The 27,519-nt window shown below is 45.9% G+C and overlaps 1 protein-coding gene and 1 long non-coding RNA gene across 5 annotated transcripts in view; one reads left to right on the plus strand and one right to left on the minus strand.

Moving 5' to 3' along the window:
* The window catches only part of LOC309522359, a 205,901-nt gene that overhangs the window by 141,604 nt on the left and 36,778 nt on the right, over window positions 1–27,519 (plus strand). The window lies entirely within an intron of this gene.
* Window positions 7,017–27,433, minus strand: LOC309522303 (myoD family inhibitor domain-containing protein-like). 4 transcript variants are annotated; one of them, XR_014215006.1, is made up of 8 exons: window positions 27,415–27,433; window positions 25,698–25,899; window positions 19,527–19,609; window positions 18,747–18,853; window positions 14,119–14,244; window positions 12,512–12,745; window positions 9,088–9,408; window positions 7,925–8,052 (listed from the first exon to the last, which is right to left on the minus strand). XR_014215006.1 is itself a non-coding variant. In XM_082205562.1 (6 exons), the coding sequence occupies exons 3-6, from the start codon at window positions 18,844–18,846 to the stop codon at window positions 7,793–7,795; spliced, it is 720 nt and encodes a 239-aa protein (XP_082061688.1). In that variant the 5' UTR covers window positions 18,847–18,853; window positions 19,527–19,609; window positions 25,698–26,116; the 3' UTR covers window positions 7,017–7,792. The 4 variants fall into 4 exon arrangements, 1 of the variants encoding a protein (XP_082061688.1); XR_014215008.1 differs by lacking the exon at window positions 27,415–27,433 and having other exon boundaries at window positions 25,698–26,114; XM_082205562.1 differs by lacking the exons at window positions 9,088–9,408; window positions 27,415–27,433 and having other exon boundaries at window positions 7,017–8,052; window positions 25,698–26,116.

A 27,519-nucleotide genomic window follows, 5' to 3' on the forward strand; every position in this document is an offset into this window, starting at 1 on the left:
AACCATGGATCCTCTGCTCACAACTGCAGCAGATCCCCCCTGCCACCCGCAGGCATTCGCTCCATAACACGCACAGACATTTCCCCTTACTTTCTAGGAGGAAAAAAGTGAGTGTTATGGTGCAAAAAATACGGTAATTGTTTCATATATAATAAGCCCAACTGTGGCTGTTTTACGGACGATATTAATAAGAGTGTTAAAGTGATCATATCACCCATAGTCAATGTACTTATTTTTCTCAAGCTTCACATAGGAATAACTCCAATTGCTAGTGAAATAAAAAAATTAAGGTCTTATATATATTTAATAAATGTTCATAAATGTACCAAGCAAACACGTACATAAATATATCAACCACATGTCTGAAGCAGCACAGGAAAACAGCCCTGAAGCCATTTTGACTCCCAAACTGACCAAATGATTTCTCTGCAAGGTCAAGGAAAATGGAAAAGCCTCCCCATTGTCTTTTCATTCACAAATCCTGTCTTAAGGGTAAGTCTGTGTATGAATAGGGTGAGCCTGTGACCTGGCTCAGGAACTAAGTATTTATCATTTAAAAAGACTGGTCAGGCTCCCCAGGGTATTCCAATCAAGTAAGCATTAACAGGTAACCTGCCAGGCAGGAGGTGAACAATGCACTCAGATTTCTGTTGTAGACCGCCCTTTCTGTGATGTAGGTATGATGTGTCTGGGGGGTGGTCTAGAGCTACACCCCTTCTGTGATGTAGGTATGATGTTTCTGGGGGTGGTCTTGGACTCCAGGGTGGGCAATTTAAAATGTCTATATCAGGGCGGGCACACCTTAGTTCAGGGTCCTCCTCCTTCTCCTGCGTGTGAGGGGAGCACCCTGTTGCAACAGATCAATAAAGACCAGGCTTACTAGCTGCTTCGCTTCTCAGTATTCTCTGGTTGGCCTCTGTTCTTTTCTCCGACCAATGGAGAACCTGCAAAGGACTCTATAAGGGCTCTCGTGTCCCCCATAAGGGAATAAGGGCAGATTTCCGTTTATTACACTACCATAGTCAAGAGTCCATTGGAAAAGAGAGGTGAAGCCTCAAGTCTAGGGACTGGCATCCGAAAGCTCTCTCTTGCTTGCTGTGCCTTGGGAGCAGAGGCTTGTTGTGGAAGGGAGAGGCTCTCAAAGCGGCTTACAAAAGGTTATTGCAACAAAATTAAATTTAAGTGTTGTGTACAGGGGTGTAGCCAGGATTTATTGGAGGGGCAAGCTTTATGTCGGGGGGGGGGGGGCAGAACCGAGTTATCTGCAACACAATTTGAAGTTAGTTAAGTATGTTTTAATACTTAACAGTTAGTTAAGTATTTTTGTTTATTTATTTGATTTGGAGGGGGTGCAGCTGCCACCCCTGGCTACACCCATTTGCTATGGGGCATCCCTGGCCGTTGAACTTGCAGATTCAAAGGCATCCTGTTGGGTAGAATCTGCAAGTTCAATGGCCAGGGAGGCCCCATAGCAAATCGGGGGAGGCAACAGGGGAGAGAACATGTTGTACAGGCATAATTTCTTGCACCAGCAGGATGACTTCATTGGACACAACTTTTAAGTTTGATCTCAGTAATAGAGATGTCCCTACACTCCTGTCTTCCACTGCCTCCTGCAGTTAGGAAAAACTCATATTAGTAGCTTCGAGAACACTGTCCAACCATCTCGTCCTCTGTCATCACCTTCTCCTTGTGCCTTCCATCTTTCCCAACATCAGTGTCTTTTCCAGGGAGTCTTCTCATGAGGTGGCCAAAGTATTGGAGCCTCAGCTTCACGATCTGTCCTTCCAGTGAGCACTCAGGGCTGATTTCCTTAAGAATGGATACGTTTGATCTTCTTGCAGTCCATGGGACTCTCAAGAGTCTCCTCCAGCACCATAATTCAAAAGCATCAATTCTTCGGTGATCAGCCTTCTTTATGGTCCAGCTCTCACTTCCATACATCACTACTGGGAAAACCATAGCTTTGACTATACGGACCTTTGTTGGCAAGGTGATGTCTCTGCTTTTTAAGATTCTGTCTAGGTTTGTCATTGCTTTTCTCCCAAGAAGCAGGCATCTTTTAATTTTGTGACTGCTGTCACCATCTGCAGTGATCATGGAGCCCAAGAAAGTAAAATCTCTCCCTGCCTCCATTACTTCCCCTTCTATTTGCCAGGAGGTGATACGCCCGGTGGCCATGATCTTAGTTTTCCCTTAGGATGTCCCTATTTTCATTGGAGAAATGTTGGAAAGTATGGAGTTATCTGACCCCCAAGCCATCTGAAGGCAATCCTGTATAGGGAAGTTTTCTTAACGTTTAATGTTTTGTGGTGTTTTTATATATGTTGGAAGCCACCCAGAATGGCTGGGGCAACCCAGTAAGACGTGTGGGGTATAAATAGTAAAATTATCAATGTGGAATGGGATGTCCCTATTTTCATCAGAGAAATGTTGGAGGGTAGGGGCTGGACAGCTGGGCCTTGCCAGTGCGTAATAGAGGCATGCTTCCCCAGGTGGTAGTTGTTCATCAACCGTTCCCACAGTCTAAGGGCGGCTGGAATTTTCTCTGCCCAGGATGGAGGAAAGTCTTCGCTTGCTGTCAGTTGCCAGTCAGCAGCTCCTACAGAGGATCGCTGGCGTAAGAGAGCAAGGCTGAGCAGCAGGAATTTGTTCAGCCCGTGACAGGAAGCAGCAGAGAGTTTTCTCCTTTTTGATAGTATTTTTCTTCATCAAGGGGGAAAGAGAGATTTGCTGCCTCTTAAAGCAGCAGTGGATGTAATCACATCAACATGGCGGTGCTTCCATTTGCCACAGGATGCCCTCCTAGGAAAGGTGCTCCATAGAATCTTTACCATTGGGCCATTCCAAGACAAATGGGAACTCTACAGGTGGCGCTGTGGGTAAAACCTCAGCGCCTAGGACTTGCCGACCGCATGGTCGGCGGTTCGAATCCCCGCGGCGGGGTGCGCTCCCGCTGCTCGGTCCCAGCGCCTGCCAACCTAGCAGTTCGAAAGTACCCCCGGGTGCAAGTAGATAAATAGGGACCGCTTACCAGCGGGAAGGTAAACAGTGTTCCGTGTGCTGTGCTGGCTCGCCAGATGCAGCTTGTCACGATGGCCACGTGACCCAGAAGTGTCTGTGGACAGCGCTGGCTCCCGGCCTCTAGAGTGAGATGAGCGCACAACCCTAGAGTCTGGCAAGACTGGCCCGTATGGCCTTTACCTTGACCTTGACCTTTACCTTTACAGGTATTGCCTGTAGTTCTGCTGACCCTGAAAGTGGTGGCAAAACTATTTTCCCTTATTAAATAATAAAAAAGGTCAAAATACTCTGCCCCTCCTCTTTAGATAATGGCACACACACACACACACACACACAGAGAGAGAGAGAGAGAGAGAGAGAGAGAGGAAAAACAACTATTTTCAAACCACCACTATATTCTCTCCCACTTTCACAGGACACAAATTTCCCTGTGGAAGTCTTCGTTTTCACCTCACTCAAGTTGCCAATGAAGAAACCAAACAGTGAGTTTGTAGTTCAGGGGTCAGCAAACTTTTTCAGCAGGGGGCCAGTCCACTGTCCCTCAGACCTTGTGGGCAGACTATATTTTGAAAAGAAAAAAAGTGAATGGATTTCTATGCCCCACAAATAACCCAGAGATGTATTATAAATAAAAGCACACATTCTACTCATGTAAAAAAACACCTGGCAGGCCTCACAAATAATCCAGAGATGCATTTTAAATAAAAGGACACATTCTATTAATGTAAAAACATACTGATTCCCGGATCGTCCATGGCAGGATTTAGAAGGCGAATGGGCTAGATCTGGCCCCTGGCCCTTAGTTTGCCTACCCATGTTCTAGTTCTTTGACCATTCTATAATCTTCATTAACTGTGTCTTTTCATTATACTTGCAATTCCTTTAAAATTTAATGTCTAATTTTGAACCATCTCAAGACCCCTCTCATCTTAAAAAGTATTAATGGGCTTTCTGCCCTTGGAAAACCACTGCCAGTCAGTGTAGACCTAGGACGCCCAATGTGGCACCTGTGGGCACCACAACATCCTCAGATAGCACGGGCTGGCGTCTGACGAGGGCCCCTGGCCCTTCCAATTTTTATTTTTAATCTGGGTTTTGTTGGACAAATTCCCATCCCTAGTATGGAGTGACTTCTTCCACGCTTATCTCCTTACTCCCCTCAGCTGGCAGGTACAGCCTAGCTCCAGGTTCCCTTCTTTTGCTTCCTGCCGGATCAAAAACATTATGATGAAATGCCTTTTTTTAAAATGCTGCAGACAGTCTGACTTTTAAATCAAGGTTTTTATTGCTGTTCTTTTTTCTGTTTGTGCGTGTGTGTGTGTCTGTGTGTGTCTTCTGAAAGCATAGTTTCGTCTGATATGCTTTATGATTTGTAAATTGCCCCAAAGCACCTTTTTAAAGCAGAGGTCTTGATTACACAAGTTCCTGTTATTATTTATTAAATATCTATACCACCCTTCATCCAAAGATCACAGTCAGTTTACAATATAAAAACACAAAAATACATACCATAATAACAAACAAAAAGTATAAACCCCCATAGTTTATAAGGCCATAGATTTTTTTATTATTTATTAAGTTATAGATAAATAATGCATTTCTGAAGGAGGGTGCTGTGTTCATGTCAAGATTCAGCCAGGCAAAAAGACATATCCAGAGCCAAATGGAGGACTGATGCTGCAAAGAATGTACAATATAGGAGCAGCCCAAAGCTTATTTTGAGGTGCATTTTGTGGGATATATCCAACCTCATATAACCAACATGCTTAACTCTGATTAATGCACGAGGGGTTAAGACAATAGTGTAAGCTGTCCTGCCAGACTTAGCTAGGTTACACCCCCTCATCTCGGAAGGAAGCATTACCAAACTATTTGTTCTCTTTCTTTTCCACTATGTGAACCCTACCAGTAAGGATGTCTAAACTGGATATTCCAAGCTTCGACTGTGTGGCTTAAGCAAGCCTTGTGTTTCCATACAATTATTTTAGAGATATTTACCATTTTGATAGGGACGCGGGTGGCTCTGTGGGTAAAACCTCAGCGCCTAGGACTTGCCGATCGCATGGCCGGCGGTTCGAATCCCCGCTGCGGGGTGCGCTCCCGTCGTTCGGTCCCAGCACCTGCCAACCTAGCAGTTCGAAAGCACCCCCGGGTGCAAGTAGATAAATAGGGACCGCTTACCAGCGGTTGTGCCAGAAGTGGTTTAGTCATGCTGGCCACATGACCCGGAAAGCTGTCTGTGGACAAACGCCGGCTCCCTCAACCTGAAAGCATGATGAGTGCCACAACCCCATAGTTGCCTTTGACTGGACTTAACTGTCCAGGGGTCCTTTACCTTTACCTACCAACCGAGCTATCTAGATGATATAATAATGTAGCTGTGTGTTGAATAAGGAACTGGGAACTTGTCATCAGAGGGAAGCAGTCTTAAGTTCACAAAGGCTTAGTATTTACAGTTCTACAAGAGTCTTTGGGTCCCTCCAAACCAGAACTAGGCGTAGGAGTCCCAACACCCTCTGGAGGAAACCACATTGGCTTCCAGACTGTAACATTACAGTCACACAACTCAGGCCCAACAACACAATAACTTGTGGTGGGGGGGGGAGAGATGTGAGAGTTTTGGGGGCAAGCAATGGTGGTACAGAAATAAAGCTGAAGTAACAGATGCTGGCTTCATTAGTTTAATTTAAATTTATTTATCAGGCATCCTGGCCAGCACAACAATATATTTCCAGGCACAAAGAAATAGTCATGTGAGAAACCCCAACCTGGAGCCTATAGTCCATTTAAAGTTCACACCAGGCACTTCCAGACTGTATAGCTATTTTCAGGTGGGATTCAATCACACACTGGCAAATTCAGGGAGGTCTTGCACAACAGAACACCACTCCCTAAAACAACTGGACTTTTTGGAATTAGGAAAGAGACACTTGGGGGACTTTTGTCAACCTATCTCACCTAGAGGTTATTCAAAATCAGTTTTTAAGAGGGATATTGAAACTGCCCAACTGTGTAAGTAATACAGCGTTACGCATGGAACTTAATATTGTATCCCTGGAAAACGCCCTGTGGAAGCACATACTCTGTCACTGGTTATCTCTATGGCACAATCTCCCAAACTTGTATTTGATACAATGTATGTGGAGAGATGATTTCCAGAGCCCATGGGTAAAAAATTTACAACTGAGAATTACAGCAATGGGAATCTCCCCATCTAAATTACTAGAGCAGGACATAGTTCCAGCTAAAAGAACAGTAACCTGTAAACTAGAGGAGATGGACTTGCAGCAGAAAATGGTGTTGGGCAATGGTACCTGCTCACCTCAAAACCTTGGTTTATTACCCCTCTTAAGGCTCCCAAATTATTTGAATTCCTTAACTTCTTCGGCTCATAGATATGCCTTTGTAAAGGCAAGATTCAACACCTTCCCATCAAATGTGCTGAGAAATAGATTTTCCAATGGACAGATATCGCTCTTATGTGATTGTAATTGTGCGGCACCGGAATCGTTGCATCACATAATCTTTGATTGTGCTTTTCACTCATCGGCCAGGAGCAAGTTTCTTGATCCATATCTAAAGGGAATCGCCGATGATTCGAATGAAGCCAAACTGAGATATCTACTAAATGATGAAGACCCCCTAAGATCACTCACGGTTGCCAGATTCTTGATCAGCGTCCTATCCCTAAAGAAGAAAAACGGACTCCTGTGCGGCTCGGATAACCCTTTTAAACCATGATCTATGTTTTAGGATGTAACTAGGTGATACCACCACTGATGTCTTTTATTAACTTATGAGCAGAGGGCGATGTTTATGTTGCAAATTTATTGTAATGTATGTTGTTGGTCTTTTGCTTATTTTGCTTTGGTTCTTGTCTGTTTTCTGTAAGTTTTTGGCTGTTTTAAATTTGGAGGTTTAAGTATATATATGTTGGTGGGAAACTGTCGTGTGACGGGCCAATGGCTGTAATAAATATCAATCAAAGGAAAGAGACAGGAAAATGCACTGGAAAGTGTGGGACAAGACTTTTTTTAAAAAATGCAAGGCCTTCTAACTTCCTTGCAATCAAATAAAAAGCTATACTCATTAAATATCCAACCTTGTCTAATCTCCCTGCAAACAAATAAGGACGAATGCTCAATAGGTGGGTCACCTGGAAGCATTGAGCACAGGAAGAGAAATTTCTTTGGCTCTGGGGCATATTCAGCTTCAGTCCATTCAGATATATCACAGCATCAATGTAAATTTTTTTGGTCACAGTTAAAAAAAAAGAGGAGAGAGATTCCATCCACAGTTGCATGGTGACATCTGTCGAAAATGCATGGCACAGATTTTTCTGTAACATTATAGTGCGTAGAGGAATAGGTTTGACCTGACAGGATTTTGTAGTGCGAGTGGAATTTATCCTGTCTTCAGTGCGAACGCAGCTTAGCCTTTTTGGTGACATCATCACAACGTCTGAGTGTGACACCACACAACTGAAACAATACTTAACGGGCCTCATCCCATCCAATACAAACAGCAGGCCCCAGCTGTGCGCATACAAGCAATGCGTTTTGGGCTGTTACCATGATATAAAAAGGAGGAAGGAGCTTGCCTGAGGATGTTCAAAGGAGGTGGGGCTTTGGTAAGAAAAGAGGCCCAGATTAATCTCTTGCCATGCTTTGTGGTTTGGTGGGGTGGGATTCCCAAAGGGATAGGCACACATCCCAACACAGTCCGGAACCATGGAGGACAGAGGGACACGATCTCCCGGTCCCTGAAATCAGGCTGGGAAGCAGAGAGAGCAGCACTCCAGGCAGATCTCAAGACAGTCAGAGGAGCCGCAGCAATCCTGCAACATCCCGCAGCCTAACCCACAGGGGCAATTTCCTCCACCGGCTTCCCCACAGCAGCTCTCGGCAAGGGACTCCCCTCCTTCTCCACCACAGCAAGCCTCTAGGCAGCCCCCGCAGTCCAGGGCAAGTGAGCAGAGGGACATAAACTCACAGAAGAGGCAGGCCAGGGCACAGTGTGCACAGCGATCTGGAGGAGGAGAGAGAAACAGAGAAGATGAGAATCTGGGAATCTCACCAAAGTTTCCCAAACTTCCTACATAGCAGAAATTGCCTTCTGGGCATATCTTGACCTCAGAGTGCCACTGAACTTTTGCACGGAGTCCACTGTGTTCCAGAAACTCAGCTAGGCATATTTTTTGCCTTGAGGTGAAATGAATGGATGAAAATCAGAAACAGCTTGCTCCCCGAGCCTAGATTTGCGAAACCTGATGTGGAGACCATTTGGCTCTCCAGTTGCTGCCGAACTGCAGCTCCCACCATCCCTGGCCATTGGCCATGATTCCCGGGGTTGATGGGAGTTGTGGTTCAGCAACATCGGGCGGGCCAAAGGCTCCCCACCAATGGTCCTAACCAACAAATCAGCCAGAGAGTGAGAGCTGCAGCAAGGCTGGCTCTTGGATTCTGAGAAGTTGCCCTTGGGACAAGCGCAGAGAGAATGATCTCAGGACATGCATTGGGATAATGGTCTCCCACATTCTCTGGTCATCGGGGGTGCTCCATGTAATGGGAGGGTGGCAGGGATGTGAGGGCCACTGGCCCTTGGGCAGCCTTGAGGCCCCAGCAAACGCTCAGCCGTGCCAGCCTCTGGAGCCAGGGATGTGTCCACCAGGTTGGGTTAGAGTCAATGTAGATACTGCACAACTAGTTATTATTCAATCATCTATATGCCACCGAGGCAAGTCATGCAATGAATAATCTAACAAGAATCAAAACTGTCAAGGCTGCAGCAAGAACAGTTGTTAAAAAAGGCTAATTAAAACAGCTAACAGAGATTAATATATCAACTATATTCAGTAACACAGTTCTCGGGGGGGGGGAACTTATTTAAGAAAAGGTCATTTTTTAAAAAGCGTTTCTTAAAATAAATTAAAATCCATAGCACAGAAGCCATAGGCACTTCTGAGGTGAGAGAGTCTGGAGAAATATCCTGGAAATGTAAACAATCCAAGCCTGCAAAGACAAGTGTGCACCAAAAAGCTGATCCGACTTAAAGTTTGCTCACCTGCCATAAGGATCCCAGGAAGAAGTAAAGATTAGTAGGAGGCATCTTTGGCAGCCAAGGTTAGTCAGTGATAGCACAGCTCAGACACTTCTAATGCAAGTTCGAGACAGTCACCAGTCTGGTAGCATAACTCCAGGGCCGGCTCCTCAAACCGACAGCAGCAGCAGCAGCAGCAGCAGCCCTGGGGGTCCGAGCAAAAGCCCAGGAGCCTGGAGCTGCAGGATGGCACAGGGAAGCAAGAGCAGAAGGGCCCAGAGAAAAGAGGCAGGATGTCCGAGAAACGGCAGAAGAGGCAAGCTAAGAGGAGAGTGGCACACAGCTCTGTGGAAAGGAAGGAGAGCGTGAAGGCAAATAGGAGGGCTGATTTGAAAACACCCCTGCAAAGCGTAATTCTAAAGCAGGGGGTCAGCAAACTTTTTCAGCAGGGGGCCGGTCCACTGTCCCTCAGACCTTGTAGGGGGCCGAACTACGGTATATTTTTTTGGAGGGGAAATGAACGAACTCCTATGCCCCACAAATAACCCAGAGATGCATTTTAAATAAAAGGACACATTCTACTCATGTAAAAACACGCTGATTCCCGGACCATCTGCGGGCCGGATTTAGAAGGTGATTGGGCCGGATCCGGCCCCCGGGCTTTAGGTTGCCTACCCATGTTCTAAAGCATCATTCCTCTCCAGGTCAGACTCTGAAAATACCAGCTATGCCTTCCTCCAGCAGAAGCCAGCTGTGGATTATTGTATGCAGTCATGAAGTTGTCTGTCTCTGAACCCCGACCCCTTGGGTAGTTTTGCTTTCTTTCTTTTTTTTAAAGCAACAAGTGAATTTAAAAAGTGGAAAACGTATTTTGGAAAGCATACAAGAGGAAAAACCAGTGGCTGAACTGCCATTAAAATTTGCTGGAATGCACATTTGTGATTTCATCTGAGAAGCTGGGGGCCAGGCTCATAGGACAGCCGAGGCCCCCGCTGCAGTCCTCTTTATCTTAAGGCGTGTGAAGGCAATTGGGAAACATCTGGCTTGATTCTCTTTAAACTCATTAGGCACTCCACAACAGCCAGCCTGAAGAGTTGGCCTCTGAAGCCAGAACAGTCACATGGTGCAGCCCTGCTGGAAGGGCACCACTTAAGGCCTCCAGTGGGGAAGGAGATGGCATGCTTAGCTGCTCCCCTGGGCAAAGAGCGCCTTGCTCTTTAACCTCTGGGCTTCCCAGGGTGAGCTGTCTAATGATCAGAGCCTCTTTTGCCTGTTTCAGAGTACACAAGTGGTGGGAGGTCTCTTAGGGAACGTAAGACGCCTCACTGTTGCCAGTGTAGTCAGTTTTATAAGGTGTGGCGTCACTTGTATTTGTATCTTTTTATTATTACAGTGGTGCCCCGCAAGACGAATGCCTTGCAAGATGGAAAACTCGCTAGACGAAAGAGTTTTCCGTTTTTGGAGGTCTTCACAAAACGAATTTCCTATGGGCTTGCTTCGCAATACGACAATGTCTTGTGAGTTCCTGCTGGTTTTTTTCCTTCCCCCCCCCCTTTTCCTAAGCCGCTAAGCCGCTTATCAGCTGATCCGATCAGCAGATAAGCCGTTAAAAGCCGCTAAAAGCCGCTAATAGCACTATCCGTCAATGGGCTTGCTTCGCAAGACGAAAAAACCGCTAGATGAAGAGAATCACAGAACGGATTCTTTTCGTCTTGCGAGGCACCACTGTATTTTATTTATTTATTTCAATTTTATATATTTCAGTAATTTTTTAATCATTTTAACATTTCAAAACTTGACTTTCTTCTCCCTCTTTGTGTGGTTCTTTAAATTTATTTTTAATATTTTCTGCATATCCAAATTAACTTAATTTACTAATTTATTCATCTACTTTAAATCTCGTATTTTTCTGTGTATAAGACACCCCCATGTATAAGACACCCTCTATTTTTGGGGACTCCAAATTAAGAAAACCTCCCTCAGCGCTACTCGTGTATAAGATGAGCCCCAATTTTAAATCTAATTTTTTGGTTAAAAAACAACCCTAGTCTTATACCCGGAAAAATACGGTAGATACTCTCATAAAACTTCAGGCTATTACAACAATCCTGCCAATGTTCTTATCTGTTTACAATTTATTTGTAAATCTTCAATAAGCCATTTCCATTCCTTTTTTAAAAAGTTTGTTTTCTCGATTTGTTATTTTTCTGGTAAATATTTTCCGAATATGCCATTTCTGCATATTCCACAAGTTTTTGTATCCATTCTTCTTTTGTTGGGACAACTTCTTCTTGCTTGTATTTGTAGTGTGCATTGTTATTCTCATCAAAAATCAAATCAAGAAAGTTAAAGGTAAAATACCGGTAAGCCGGTCTTACAATAATACAACCAAAATAAATATCGCAAAGTGTCATAATATGAGATGGGGCTTGCGCGGGTGATAAAGTCACTGGCAGTGATTGGCTGACCTTTCCTATGGCCACAGAAGGGAAGGGGTATGGGCAGGTAGACTTGAAGGACATAGGAAGAGCCTCGTTGGGTTAAACCCAAAGGCATCCTTTTCCTCCTCAATGTTCAGCCAGAGCACATAAGGCTGTGATGGGAATTTTGAGGTCTTAGATATATGTTAAATGTTCATAGGTGTACCAACCAAGCACGTACATAGATCAGCACAGGAAGACCGACCTGAAACCATTTTTGACTTGCCTCCCCACTGTCTTTTCCTTCACAAATCCTGTCTTAAGGGCACATTTAAGATATGAATAGGGTGTGAGCCTGTGACCTGGCTCAGGAACTAAGTATTTATCATTACAAAAGACTGGCCAGGCTCCCCAGGCAATCCAATAAAGTGACCATTAAACAGGTAACAAGTAAGATGAGATAAACAAGGCACTCAGATTCTGCTGTAGACCACCTTTTCTGTGATGTAGGTATAATGTATGGAGGGGTGGTCTTGAGCTCCAGGGCAGGGAATTTAAAATGTCTATATTTAGGCACACCTTTTCTTTGGGGTTCTTCCTCCCTCCTGCGTGTGGTGAGTGAGGACCCTGTTGCAACAGATCAATAAAGATCAAGCTTACTAGCTGTTTTGCTTCTCAATAGTCCCTGGTTGGCCTCTGTTATTTTCTCCTACCAATAAGGAACCTACGTAAGGACTCTATATGGGCTCTTGGATACCCCATAAGGGAAAAAAGGGCAGATTTTTGTTTACAGCAAGGCCAACAGCCCTCTCCCATAATCATTGTACCCCATTGTTCACACTGGAAAGGAAGAGGCTAAAGAAAGCCATTTGCTAGTGTCTCAGTGTTATGGCCCACCACTGAGCTCCAGCTAAGCCCCAATGTCACTATTTTGAGCCTGTTACTCTCCATCGGAGTCTTCTGCAGTGTCCCATCCATTGACCCATCCTTCCCAAACTACCTCCCACCCTTAGTGCCCATGCACTCACCATCTCCAGCCACCTCCTGGATCTGAGATGCTGTGGATTTGCAGCTCTTCTTACTGCTGTTGGTGCAGACGGAGGCGGTGGAGCTGATGCGCTGCTTCTTGGAGACTCGCGGCTGCTGCCTCACGGAAGCCGGGGGAAGCCCACAGCCGTTGGCGCAGTAGGCAGGATGGAGGGCAACCTTCCCTGGCTGGAAAGAGGAGTTGGCGATGCCAGCAATGACGGACTGGGGGCGTTCTGCAAAGAAAGGGAAAGGTAACCTGAAGCCAGCAGGTGCAACGTTGGCACTGGGTGAAGCGGGTTCTAGTCTGCGAAAGCTTATGCTGCAAGAATAATAACTCTTCCCTCGCAAATGGCCAACAGCAGTTTTAGAAGGGGGCAACTTTTGCCAGCACCGTTGACGGAGGGCAATGGTTAAACCTCCTCCTTGCACACTGTGGTTCCGATCCTTCTCATCTCCCCATGCTGTGGTGGCTATTTACTTTTTTAAAAAGCTAGTAAAGGTAAAGGGACCCCTGATCATTAGGTCCAATCATGGCCAACTCTGCGGTTGCGGCGCTCATCTCACTTTATTGGCTGAGGGAGCCGGCGTACAGCTCCCGGGTCATGTGGCCAGCATGACTAAGCCGCTTCTGGCGAACCAGAACAGCGCACGGAAACGCCGTTTACCTTCCCACTGGAGCAGTACCTATTTATCTACTTGCACTTTTGCGTGCTTTCGAACTGCTAGGTTGGCAGGAGCTAGGACCGAGCAACGGGAGCTCACCCCGTCGTGGGGATTCAAACCGCCGACCTTCTGATTGGCAAGTCCTAGGCTCTGTGGTTTAACCCACAGCACCACCTGCGTCCCTTCCATACAGTGGTACCTCAGGTTAAAGAAGCTTCAGGTTACAGACGCTTCAGGTTACTGAAACCGCTAACTCAGAAATAGTACCTCTGGTTAAGAACTTTGCTTCAGGTTGAGAACAGAAATCGCACAACAGCGGTGGCAGCAGGAGGCCCCATTAGCTAAAGTGATGCTTCAGGTTAAGAACAGTTTCAGGTTAAGAACGGACCTCTGGAACGAATTAAGTTCTTAACCCGAGGTACACTGTACATAAATTCCTGCAACAGAAGCCAGATTGGGTCACGCACCAGCACCAGAATCTGGTTCCCAACCTTGATGGCTTGCACCAGGGTGGCCAGGCTGGTCATGCCAGAGGTGCCAAAGATGGCGATCTTTTTGCAGGCTGCGGCCATGCCAGGCTCCTTCCCTTCTCTGCCTGTCTCATCATTGCCACACCGATACCATATACCACAACACACTTTAGCCCCAGGCAGACTTCTCAAAGCACGAAGAATCAGTGGGGTGATGGAATTGGGATCCTTGTCCCCTGGGGACAGGCCCCCGAGGGCAGAGTCTGCAAGCAACTGTACAGCTTCTGTGTGCAGAGACTCAATGCGTGTGGCTTGATCAATACATAAAGGGCTACAGTAAATAAATAATGGGGCAGCAGGGGGATTACAGACCATTACCGTAATCCAATAAAACCAAGATCTCTATTTAGGCTCTTGTTTCTTAGCTTCCTCTGCTTATGAACTCTCTCCCCCCCCCCCCACTTTCATCTTACCATTTTCTGCTTTCTTTGGTATCTGGGCAGAAGGAATGAGGGAGAAATCTTCACTGGAATTAAACTCCCCAGGCGAGTATCTCTGGTTTTCAGGGAAAGAGACGTTTCCAAATGATTCCTCATGCTCTGGAAATTGAAAAAAAGGAATGGTTATTGTTTATTTATTGATTTATATACAGCTTTTATGCCAAAATGGCTCCTAAATTAGGGTTGCCATACGTCCAGAATTTCCCAGACATAGCCGATACAGTATTCTGCCCTCTTAAACGGTGTGTGTGTGTGTGTGTGTGTGTGTGTGTGTGTGTGACACATTGAAATGTTCAGGAAAATATGGACATATGGCAGCCCATGTCAGAAGCACAAATTTTGGCAAATGTTGTACTTGACTGCTCTTGTGTTTCACATCCCACACTATACACATATACCTGTAAGTCCCACTGAATGAAGCAGGACTTACCTCTGAGTGGACATGCCTAGGATAGCACTGCATGCCGCCTAATCTTGTTTTCACAGCCCTGGAACGCACATCATTTAGGAAAGGATGGGAGGGAAAGGAAGTGTCTCTGAGGGAAGAGTGGGCAGAGGAAGGGCTCACCCACTCCCCTGCGCTTTCGACTATGTGATTATTCTTCAGGACCACTTAGACTGCTCATTATTATGAGGTAAAGCAACCACAAAAATGCTCTGGGAATACATGGCCATGGGGGGGTAATTTCCCCTTTATTTACTTATTTTTAGTTTGTATTGTTTGCCTTTATTTGTATTTGTGTTTTTTTGGGAAAATTCAGTCACAACGACGCCAACAACATAAGATGAGGTTGCTTAAGGACCTACCCACATGGTGCTGACACAAAAACCCTGCACAAACACTATTCAGTAGGTAGTTTTCCCTTCTTGACTAAATACAAACGAAGACTTTTGAGCCTCACTCCTAAGAGTCGGACATGACTAAACAAAGACCAGTGTTATGTGGTCTCGGCGGCCGCCCCCAGTCACCAGTCTAGCTGCCGCATTCTGGATTAGTTGTAGTTTCCGGGTCACCTTCAAAGGTAGCTCCACGTAGAGCGCATTGCAGTAGTCCAAGCGGGAGATAACTAGAGCATGCACTACTCTGGCGAGACGATCTGCAGGCAGGTAGGGTCTCAGCCTGTGTACCAGATGGAGCTGGTAGATAGCTGCCCTGGATACAGAATTGACCTGCGCCTCCATGGACAGCTGTGAGTCCAAAATGACTCCCAGGCTGTGCACCTGGTCCTTCAGGGGCACAGATACCCCATTCAGGACCAGGGAGTCCTCCACACCCACCCGCCCCCTGCCCCCTGCCCCCCCAAAACAGTACTTCTGTCTTGTCATGATTCCACCTCAATCTTTTAGCCGCCATCCATCCTCCAACCACCTCCACACAGGACCTTCACCGCCTTCGCTGGTTCTGATTTGAAAGAGAGGTAGAGCTGGGTATCATCTACATATTGATGGACACCCTGTCCAAACCCCCTGATGATCTCTCCCAGCGGCTTCATGTAAACCTTGCCAACCCCTGGGCTAAGGTCACATCCACAGAACTTGTTTATTGAGCACTCATCCCAATTTGTTTGTCAGGAGATTAGGCAACATTAGCTATTTATTGAGCATTCATTCTGATTTACATGCAGGGACCATCACATTCAAGCAGATGTTATCTTACACTTTCTGGTGCATTTTCGCAGCACTTCCCTTATTGCAAAAAGTGAGATTTGGGGGGTGGGCAGAGTATAGGTTTGCTGTGCAAGAGTATCAAATCAACTTCAATTGTGCAATCTGAATTTTCTGGTATGTGACTGAATCCCACCTGAAAATAGTGAGTCTGGAAGTGCCCAAAATCTCAGAGGGACTCTAAATCTCAGAGTGGGAAGCAGATGCATTTTGTCTGCAGCATTAACACCAGGCATTGTGCATGGCAATTGGCAAGGTGCCTTTTGCGCTGTTGATGCTCCCCCATGGGAGCGCAATTAGGTCCACCCTTGCTTGACTCAGCTCAACTCTCTATCCAGCAACTCTCCTTGAGAGCTGAATGAAGCTTTCCTGCCATCTAGTTATGAAAATTGTGCCCTTACTGAGAGCATGTGAAACTTTAAAATAATAGCTTTCATACTTTTAAATGAATAATGCAAAGATCCCATTAATCGCTCCATGCAGAGTAAAAGCCAAAATTAAAAAATTGAATTAAAAGGCACTTAATGGAAGTCTAATTGCCCCTTTTGAATTAACTTTAATTACAATTTCAGGGTTTTTTATTTAAAAAGGAAAGATTTGCTTCTGTGCCGAATCTCATCAAATAACAAATCATAGCTTTAGATCCTCAAATTGCCTTTCGAGATATTAGTGCCACCAGCTTCAATAGCAACGACATTGCTAAGTAGTAGCTGGAGGAAGGTGCAAGCACAACACAGCTCTACAACAGAGACCCTGCGTGGCTTTGCCTGTGGGGTGAGTGGGAACAGTGCAGCCCTAGTGGTAGATGAAGATGATGGATGTTATGTACTGAGTTGAATAGGATCCAAATACAACAATCTGATTGGTCCTAGAACAATAGGATCCAGAATGCAGCAGTCTGATTGGTCCTAGAACAATGCAGCAGTATGATTGGTCCATAGGAGCCACCCAATCCAACTCCAGGTGGAAGTGAATCCGCAACCTGATTGGCCCACAGGAGAATCCAGGAATTGGCCAATCATGTGCGGCCCATTGTGTAAATAATGTATATAAAGCAGATATTTTGGGGGAACTTTCATTCCTCACTACTATGAGCTGAATAAAGAGCATGAAATCCACACTCAACTCTGAGTATATTTCAATGGACTTTGCAGAACTGGCGAAGCTGACAGGAAAAATCCGAAAGCAGCATGATCAAGTATTCCAAAAGGACTGGAGTAAATTTATATGATATGTGAAAGATTACTGTAAGCAATTAACATCACTAGCAGGGTTGTCTGAAGACTTGTAATGAAAAAAATTCTATCTTTCTATTTTCATTTAAATTTTGAGCTATTTAGTAATGAGTGTAATTAGAATTGGAAAACGTGCAAAATACAGTGATATAAAGGTTAATTTTGAAAGCTGTGCGGTGGGAGGGAAATTGATAGGCTCTAAAGAGCCAAAGCGGTAAAGTGGATGATGTGAATGTATAATATTAAATGGAAAATTAATAAAAATTATATATACACAGCTGTCCATGGAGGCGCAGGTCAATTCTGTGTCCAGGGCAGCTGTTTATCAGCTCCATCTGGTATGCAGTCTGAGACCCTACCTGCCTGCAGACCGTCTTGCCAGAGTGGTGCATGCTCTGGTTATCTCTCGCTTGGACTATTGCAATGCGCTCCCAGGAGAGACGCGTGACTTGGGCGTACTGCAGGCCCCACAGTGAGTGCTGCCTGGCATTTTGCCACTCCCCCTCAGTGTTGACACCCAGGGCGACCCACACACACCACTCCCCCCTTCCTCCGCCTCTGCAGAGGGGGGCTAGCTGAGAGCAGGCTGTGCTGGGTGAGGCAGTGCCCCATGGCAACACTGACTGTACAAGGCATGCAGAGGCCTGACATGATGGATACAAAGGAAAATAAGAACTTGATGATGAAAATCTGGTCTGAGCTCGAGATTGAAGAATGGAGAGATCTCCTTATGTGGAGATCTGAAGACCCAAGGATTACAAATTTGATCAAGGTGAAAGTTGGAGCTTTGGGGACATTTGGACTTGAAAGGAATAAGAAACAAGATTTGGGCTCCACTTTTAAGTATGGAGGTCTGGCTGGAAGAAACATTGTCCCTATTGGGCCAGAGCATCTCCGAGATTTGGTGTTTAACATTAAGGCCTATCAAAAAAACCGGCAGAGAGGAACTGAGAGAGAATTGAGAGCCTCGGATGTGAGATCTCCAGGCTGATAGCAGATTAAGACTGATGGACATTTGTGGGGGATTGAAACCGGGAAAGGGGACGGGATGGGGTTTGGGGATCCAAAGGGTGCATAATTATAATCCTTTTTTTTTTCTTTTTATGCGGTTTTGTCACTAGTATGAAATGTGGGGAATTCATGGAAGGGAATTTGGGTCGACTTTAGAAAAAGGATTTAAGATTTAAGAATGAACATTGATGCTTAAATTTTGATGTTGTGAAAATGTTTTTTTAAACTCAGCTAAATATAAAAAGGTTAAAAATTGGGGATAAGAAGTTGTTGAATTAACAATTTGAACTGGAATATAAGAAGGGGAGGTGGTGTGGGGGAAGTCAGGGAAGTATGTTATAGAAAAGAAGGGTTCTAAACTGTACATGTTTTCTTTTTTTCTTTTTTTGGTTTTTTTTCTTTTTGAAATGGAAAATTCTTAATAAATATCTATTAAAAAAAATGACTGTACAAGGCATGCATCTGCTTGGTGTGGCAGAACATCATGAGCTGGGCCAGTTCCTCCTAAGGAAAGTTGCCCTGCACCCCCATTTCTGTTGCTCACCAAAATCTCTTGCTGTAGTTAGCAGCAACAGTTGACCCAGGGAGACTGCTCTAGATGCATGGAGCCGGGGGCAAGGCTGAATAGCCCATTTGGCTTACGTGTAAGCCAGAAGAATTCATATTGAATTAAATGATCAGGTTACTCACCTGAATTGGGGGTGATTTTTGCAGCATCCCCAGTGTCCCTTCTGGATTCTGTCTTTGTTCCATCAGGCCTGATAGGGACGCCTGAGTTGACAGCTGACATCTGGGAACTGAAAATCGGAACAGGAGAAGTTGGAAATCGCATAGGAGTTAAGTCCCACATGGTATTATGCTTAGTTCCAAATGGTCTCCACCCTCCTCTACTTTGTTGATGGGTCTACAACACTTATAGTCACAAGGGTGGCCATGCCGTACAGAGGTCAGTCCTCTATTTCAGATGTGGGGCATTCTGCACAGCAGACTGAGAAGAAACAAAGGTCACCTGGCTGCAGTCTTCCCAACTATGATGAGATGCATTTCCAGAGAAATTACAGTATTTCTAAATGGGCATCTATGTAATATGCTAGCACAAGCAAATTCTCTGCAACTCTGCATCTTCTGCTCTGGTGATGCATTTCTTCCTCTTTTTAAGCGATGTCTAAATAACATATAGACCATGGGTAGGCAATCTAAGGCCCAGGGGCCGGATCCGGCCCAATCGCCTTCTCAATCTGGCCTACGGACAGTCCGGGAATCAGCATGTTTTTACACAAGTAGAATGTGTGTTTTTATTTTAAAAGCATCTCTGGGTTGTTTGTGGGGCATAGGAATTTGTTCATTCCCCCCCCCCTTCAAAATATAGTCCGGCCCCCCACATGGTCTGAGGGACAGTGGACCTGAAAAAGTTTGCTGACCCCTGATACCCTATAGCATATAGACTCCCTCTTCATTGGGAACTCTTACCAGTTTTGACTCCTGCAATGTGGTCAGCTGACGTGAATGATAGTTTGGCCTCTGCAAACCAACACAGCCACCTTCCCCCCTCCCTAAAAAGAAGCAAATGGGAGGCAGAACACTGTCAATCTATTTCATCAGAAGGATTGCTGAAATTATTCATGTGACGTGCTTTGAACTCTTGACATGTGGTCTACTAGAAATGTTCTCATCCTCCATGACCCTACACATCAGTCCTTCCCATAGGTATTATTGTTCTTAGGCTTGTAGATAGCAGATCCCCTGAAACTGAGTTGTATTCAGCATCGCATTAAGAAGATGGTTCCACCAGCACACGGATTTCTGCTTGCACAACAGAATGATCTTTCTCTCCTCCTGTGCACCCCCTGAATCTGTTCTGTGTTTCCCCAAAAGCCTCCAGAGCAGATTTGGGGACAGTGTGGGACACACACAGCTGTGTAGAGGGAGAGGGGGAAATCCTGTTGTGCCAGTACTAATCCTTGCACTAGCACAAGCATCTTGTTTAATACCACCCATTGCAACCAAGCAGAGGGCATTTTGTAATTTAGAACCATTGTTCTTCCCGTCATTCCCTCTTCTTCTCAGGTCTGATCATAGTACAGCTGATCAGCCATATATTATTACTGGTTGGCTGCCATGGGTATATGGAACAGGTATGTTAGGCAGGGGGGAAGTAGGCAATAATTTTTTATGATCTTGCTATCATCAGAACATCGTCAGAACATCAGAGGGCGGGAGGAGTGGAACTATTACTTCATTTAAGTCCCTTTGTGTTACTTTTGTAGAAAGAAAGAAAGAAAGAAAGAAAGAAAGAAAGAAAGAAAGAAAGAAGTAGTAAGTTGAATGAATGAATGAATGAATAAAAGCAAAATAAAAAAATTCCTTCCAGTAGCACCTTAAGTCTTTAAGGTGCTACTGGAAGGAATTTTTTTATTTTGACTAGGGCAGACCAACACGGCTACCTATCTGTAACTGAATAAAAGCAATAATTTAAGCCAGAAGGGTGTCATGAAATAGCATTGGGCTGTTATTACCACTTTGACTGTTAAACCACTTTGGGAATTGTTGCTCCGTTAGGGGAATAGGGATCTCCAAAAACAGAGTGATCCATCTTTTCATACCAAGTAGGCTGCAAGAGTACTTCAACATGGAACCTGTGCTGGGAGTGAGGCCAGAATTTGACACACTCACCCAGCCCTCCCGCTGCCTTCTCAAAGCTGCCTAAGCACAGACCCTCCAAGTATCCCTATTTTCCAGGGACATTCCTGATTTAGAGAAGCTGTCCCAGTTTCTGATTTGTCCCGCTTTTCCTTAGGATGTCCCTATTTTCATTGAAGAAATGTTGGAGGGTATGGAGTTATCTGACCCCCCAAACCGTCTGAAGGCAATCCTGTATAGAGAAGTTTTCTTAATGTTTAATGTTTTGTTGTGTTTTTATATATGTTGGAAGCCACCCAGAATGGCTGGGGCAACCCAGTAAGATGTGTGGGGTATAAATAGTAAAATTATCATCATGGAATGGGACGTCCCTATTTCCCTCGGAGAAATTTTGGTGGGTACGTAAGCAAGGAGCTTTGGCCAGGAGGCACAAGGCACTGGCAGGATCCTAGAGCCTTCCTACCTACCTCCTTCCCAAAGCTGGGAAAGCACTAACAAGGCTTTGGGAAGGAGGTGGGAGGATGCCAGGACCCTGTCAGAGCCCTCACACCTCCTTCCTAAAGCCCAGCACCTTGCATTCCTGGCTTTGGGAAGGCAGGGCAAAAGGGGGTGCCCAGTGTTGCTGAGGGCCACCAAACATGGCCTCAAGGGCCGTGTTTTGGACCACCTTGTCCTAACAGCTGCCAGCTCCCTCAGCACTCTCTGAGGAGTCGCTGGGGAAATCCATGGTGAAATCTAGACACATATAAAAATGCCGTGAAATATTTTTTTAAAAAATAATATATTGATTTTGCCATAAGCTCACCATCGCCATCTAGTGTCAAATTTATACAATGCACTTAAAACAGATTTAAAACGTTATATTTGCAGCTGTATACAGTGGACACTCGGGTTGCGAACGTGATCCGTGTGGGAGGCACGTTTGCAACCCGCAGCATCAGTAACCCACAGCAGTGCGTCTGCGCACGCGCGGGTTGCAATTCGGCCCTTCTGCACACGCGCAAAGCGTGATTTAGCGCTTCTGTGCATGCTCGACCGCTGAAACCCGAAAGTAACCCGTTCCAGTACTTCCGGATTTTGGCGTATCCGTAACCCAAAAAAACGCAACCTGAAGCATCTATAACCTGAGGTATGACTGTAGTCCCATGTGTGTGGTATAATGGTGCTTTTAAATGTATGGCGTGGATGTGGCCTTATCTTGAGAGAAAAGGGAGTGTCCAGAACAGCAACTCACTGCAGCACATTTCAACTTGGCTGTTGTACTGGAGGCCAGACAACGTCATAAAAATTAGACCCTCACAAAAACAGTCGGTGCCCTTGAAGGGGTCAGCAAGCTGCCCCTGAAAGACTGGAGGTGCGCCGGGGGTGGGGGAAGAGTTTGGCTTTCCCTTTTTTCTAGGATGATGGATCGGCCTGGCCAAATATCCACTGCTGATATGAAACCGGAAAAGGGATATGATATTAGCCCTAACAGCCAGTGGCAGTTGAGGCCAAGCATTTTTGGGCTGAAGCCTACTGATGAGCCCGCTCAAAGTCAGCTTCAAGTGAGTTTGGCATGTATTTCCATTTAACTGGGTTATAGGATCAGGCTGTACGTGCGCAGTGGGGAGCTGAACTGGGGCAGAGATGAAAGACAGGAGGGGCTCAGAGGTGAGGCTGCTGCTGGGCTGCCGCTTCCTGAGCTCTCGCCAATCCTCCCCAACCAATCCAGTCAGTTCAAAGCCCTGGGAGGGGGAAACAGGAAACAACAGGCCCATTAACCTCCCACCCCACTGGGGCTAGAATAACAGAGGAAGGCAAAACAGCAGGAACAAAAACGTAGAAGGCGGGAGGGGGCCCCGGACTCCAGGGTTTTCAGGCAGGGAGGGCATCATAGCGTCAGTGGGCTGGAGCGGAGGGGGCTAGGAGCCCAGGCACATCACACACCCTCCAACATTTCTCTAATGAAAATAGAGATGTCAATAATAATAATAATAATAATAATAATAATAATAATAATAATAATATTTATACCCCACACATCTCACTGGGTTGCTCTAGCAACTCTGGGCAGCTTTCAACAGACATAAAAAACATAATACAGTGGTACCTTGGGTTACAAACTTAATTCGTTCCAGAGGTCTGTTCTTAACCTGAAACTATTCTTAACCTGAAGCACCACTTTAGCTAATGGGGCCTCCCGCTGCCACTGCGCCACCGCCGCATGATTTCTATTCTCATCCTGAAGCACAGTTCTTAACCCGAGGTAATATTTCTGGGTTAGTGGAGTCTGTAACCTGAAGTGTCTGTAACCTGAAGCATCTGTAACCTGAGGTACCACTGTACAGGGCTGCTTTCAGATGTCTTCTAAAAGTTGTATACAGTGGTGCCCCGCAAGACGAATGCCTCACAAAATGAAAAACTCGCTAGACGAAAGGGTTTTTCGGTTTTTGCGTTGCTTCGCTAGACGAATTTCCCTATGGGCTTGCTTGGCAAGACGAAAACGTCTTGCGAGTTTGTTAGCTTTTTTCTTAAAGCCGCTTGAAGAGGCGCAGTTGCGGCGGACCGTGCTTCGCAAGACGAAAAACATTGCAAGACGAAGAGACTCGCGGAACGAATTAATTTCGTCTTGCGAGGCACCACTGTAGTTACTTAACTCCTTGGCTCAGGGGTCGCATAACTCCATACACTCCAACATTTCTTCAGTGAAAATACAGATGTCCTAAGGAAAAGCGGGACATTCTGGGGTCAAAACAGAAACTGGGACAGCTCCTGTAAATCTGGGACTGTCCCTGGAAAATAGGGACACTTGGATGGTCTGAAACGAAACGTTATTTCTTCCTGCTAGGGTTCTGCGCCTTTAATCGATGGATGACCAGCAGGAATTCAATAGCAGAATCTTTCCCCAATATGGAGATACAGAGATGGGGGAAAAGAGTCACCTGCTACATTCTACAGGGTTGTCGTGTCAGCTTTCATAGCACATAAGCTGGAGGGTGAGAGAGGTGGGAAATTGGCTACGCTAACCAGTACGCTGCCTGAGCAGCAGGTGTTCAACTCTCCCTTCGAAATCAATGAAAAGTGTCCAGATCTGACTTGCACTCCAGGTTTCTGTATTTCCATCCACAGACAGAAATGGCTCATCGTATAGCAGCAAGGGAGCTGCTGCCTTTCTGGTTAAGGATATGGAGTCAAAATCCAGTCCTGGTGAAGTGGATGGTTGCTGAACATTTGTGCCACATTCAGCCATGCAAAATGGCACTTTTTATATTATAAAAGGTAAAGGGACCCCTGACCATTAGGTCCAGTCATGACCGACTCTGGGGTTGCGGCGCTCATCTCGCTTTATTGGCCGAGGGAGCCGGCATACAGCTTCCGGGTCATGTGGCCAGCATGACTAAGCCACTTCTGGCGAACCAGAGCAGCGCACGGAAACGCCGTTTACATTCCCGCCAGAGCAGTACCTATTTGTCTACTTGCACTTTGACGTGCTTTCGAACTGCTAGGTTGGCAGGAGCTGGGACCGAGCAACGGGAGCTCACCACGTCGAAGAGATTCGAACCGCCAACCTTCTGATTGGTAAGTCCTAGGCTCTGGTTTAACCCACAGCGCCACCTGCGTCCCTTTTATATTATAGAGCCAATCTATACCCCTCCTTATGGGCTCACCGTCCGGAGACTGGGCAGCACAACAATGCACACCCATATCGGGGCTACCTACACACCAAGCACTTAAAGCACGTGACTTCTCCCAAAAGACTCCTGGGAACTATAGTTCCCCCTCACACAATTACAGTTCACAACACCCATATCCAACTACAGCTCCCAGATTTTTGGTGTGGGCTTTAAATGCATGATGGTGTACATATCTTAACTCTTTATAATGCCTAACCCATCGTAATTTCCATTTGTTCCCATACACAGATTCTCATAAAGCGCTGCTCTAAGTTAGTATTGAGGTCTCTCCACCAAGCCCCCTTCCCACTTTTCACGCTGTTCAGATTGCATTTAATTTAGCTGTATTATGCTGCACTACAGATTGCTATGATCCATTGCCGATATTTCTTCTTATTGTTTTTATTCACCGGGAAGGAAGAAACGGCAAACAACGAAAATATTAACAAACAAAATGATGGTGTCGGGCTATTTAGAGAAGATAGACCTCTAACTTCAAAAGGGCAAGTACAATATTGATTATTGATTATTTTTTAAAGTAGGGTTCACAGTACATCCAAGACCCCTGAAAAACTTCAGATGCAGAGGCCTCTTCTCAACCATGGTTATACATCATGCTTCTGGTATTCCCTGCCCCCCTACAGAGATACATTTTGCCAGGGATCTTTGCAGCAACATAATTTGGTTTAATGGCTGTTTTGCCTGCCCCTTCAGCATAACCAAGTATTTTGGGTTTGGTCTCTGCCGCCACAGAACACGTCTAGATGAGCCCATGGTAATTACAACCACTTCCCAGGAGCATATGAAGCTGCCGAATACCAAGTCCATGCAGCCCAATACTGTCAACTCGGACTGGCAGCAGCTCTCCATTGTTTCAGGCTCTCCCAGCTCCAACTGGAGATGTCAGGGATTGAACCGGGGACCTCCTAGAGCCCTAATCCTCCGGTGCAGCAAGTAATGGTACAAGCAGAGATGGCTTTGCTCCCGAGGTGAGATAAATGCCTCTTTTAAAGCAAGCAGTTTGAGCAGAAAGATTCCGGCGTGCCTTTCAAGAAGGCAGATTGTGCAGAGACCACAAGTACCTTGCAAAACGCTGACTAAATAATAAAAGAATACATAGCTTTCATGCAAAGATTAGTGACATGCTAAATGGCATGCAGAAGGAATACCCCACCACAAGAGATAAACTTCCAGACTCCTGTCAAAAGGCATGCAGGGAAGCCTTCTGGAAAGAGCTGCCGGGATCACACTCATACAGGGAAATGTCACAATTAAGTACAACAGAACCGGGTATTAGGAGGGCGATAGGTGTTGAGAGAATCTGGGTGCCAGCAAAGCCTTGATTTACCTGCAAGCAGCTCAGAGGACAGGAATGGACCCCGGGTTCCCTTCTCACTCCTCCACAGCACTTGGCCACTCCAAACACACTTGCCGTTTGGCACAGGCTGCCCTCTTCGCCTGCCTTTCACACTCGGTCCATTCTGGGCTGGCTGATGCTCCAGCTTGTCTGTCTGTCGTCATAACATCCTGATTGTAGCTCAGCCCGATAGCTGGGGAGGGAAAGAAAATAGCCGAGGCTATCACACAAAATAGCCACTCCCCTGCGCCTGCCTGGGCTGGGGTCCAGGGAGTGGGTGGGCTAAATTCAATTTGAGAGAGCCGTTTTATCTCTACACGAAACACCACCAGGCCAGAAGCTGCTCCACCCAAGGGGCCGCTAACACCGATCAGCGCCTGGCATAATAAACAGCTGCCCCCCCTCCAGAAGAAGCAGCTGCACCTGCATATATATATTCTCCTGCTACAGAATATAATCCTCCCAAGCCATTTTGTTGCCCGAGGCAGAACAAGTTTTGCATCTTGCTGTGTCTTAGGGGAGAACTGGGTTTTCTTCTTAAGCCTGTTCCCAAATTGCAGACCCTTTTTATGTTCCCTAGTATCAGGGGTCAGCAAACTTTTTCAGCAGGGGGCCGATCCACTGTCACTCAGACGTTGTGGGGGGCCAGACTATATTTTGAAAAGAAAAAAAAGAACAAATTCCTATGCCCACAAATAACCCAGAGATGCATTTTAAATAAAAGGACACATTCTGCTCATGTAAAAACATGCTGAGTCCCGGACCGTCCGTGGGCCAGATTTAGTTTGCCTACCCATGCCTAGTATTGTTGATTTGTTACAGTCTCGCCTTGCCTGTGCTTTGAGGGGCACAGGGCAGCAATCGTGGTTTTTGCCCCTTCCACCCCGTTTTGTCCTCACAACAACCCTGTAAGGTATGTTTGGCCAAGAGACGGTACAGATTTGAAACCGAGTCACCCCAGTCGTTGTCGGGAGCTCTGGCCACTGTGAAGCAAAAGGAAGGGAACGTACCAGTCTGTGAAAATGAAGTCTATTCAGTCACTTGTACTGAATGAGTTGAAGAAAGAAATGGGCTGGCACAACTGTCCCCATTCTCTTGTCCTCAGGGTGAAGAGAGAGCCCACTCATTAGGCAAGGTGAGGTGACTGCCTCAGACAGCAGAATCCCAATGCAGGTCTTTCTCCCCTTGCCTTTGTTCCTGATGGAGATCTTCCCTCACCCCTTGTGTTATGTACTGAGTTGAATAGGATCCAAACTGCAGCAGTCTGATTGGTCCTAGAACAATAGGATCCAAACTGCAGCAGTCTGATTGGTCCTAGAACAATAGGATTCAGAATGCAGCAGTCTGATTGGTCCTAGAACAATAGGATTCAGAATGCAGCAGTCTGATTGGTCCTAGAACAATAGGATTCAGAATGCAGCAGTCTGATTGGCCCTAGAACAATAGGATTCAGAATGCAGCAGTCTGATTGGTCCTAGAACAACAGGATTCAGAATGCAGCAGTCTGATTGGTCCTAGAACAATAGGATTCAGAATGCAGCAGTCTGATTGGTCCTAGAACAATAGGATTCAGAATGCAGCAGTCTGACTGGGGCGGTCGGGAAGCAGCTCCAGGCTCATAACCTCTTGTGCGGGTGCTGGATCGGGGCCTGTTTCCAGTAGTGGTAGCCTAGCATGAAATCACTTTGCGACTCTGAGTATATTTCACCTTGTTTCCCGGTGGAGAGAGGGGTGCCATTTGGGATACACCTCCGGGGCCAGAATGTCTTGGGTCAGCCCTGCACACTGAGTAGCCCCAGTCATGTGGCTATTT

The sequence above is a fragment of the Podarcis vaucheri genome (assembly GCF_965113315.1).
Source record: "Podarcis vaucheri genome assembly, chromosome: 17".
NCBI lineage: Eukaryota > Metazoa > Chordata > Lepidosauria > Squamata > Lacertidae > Podarcis > Podarcis vaucheri.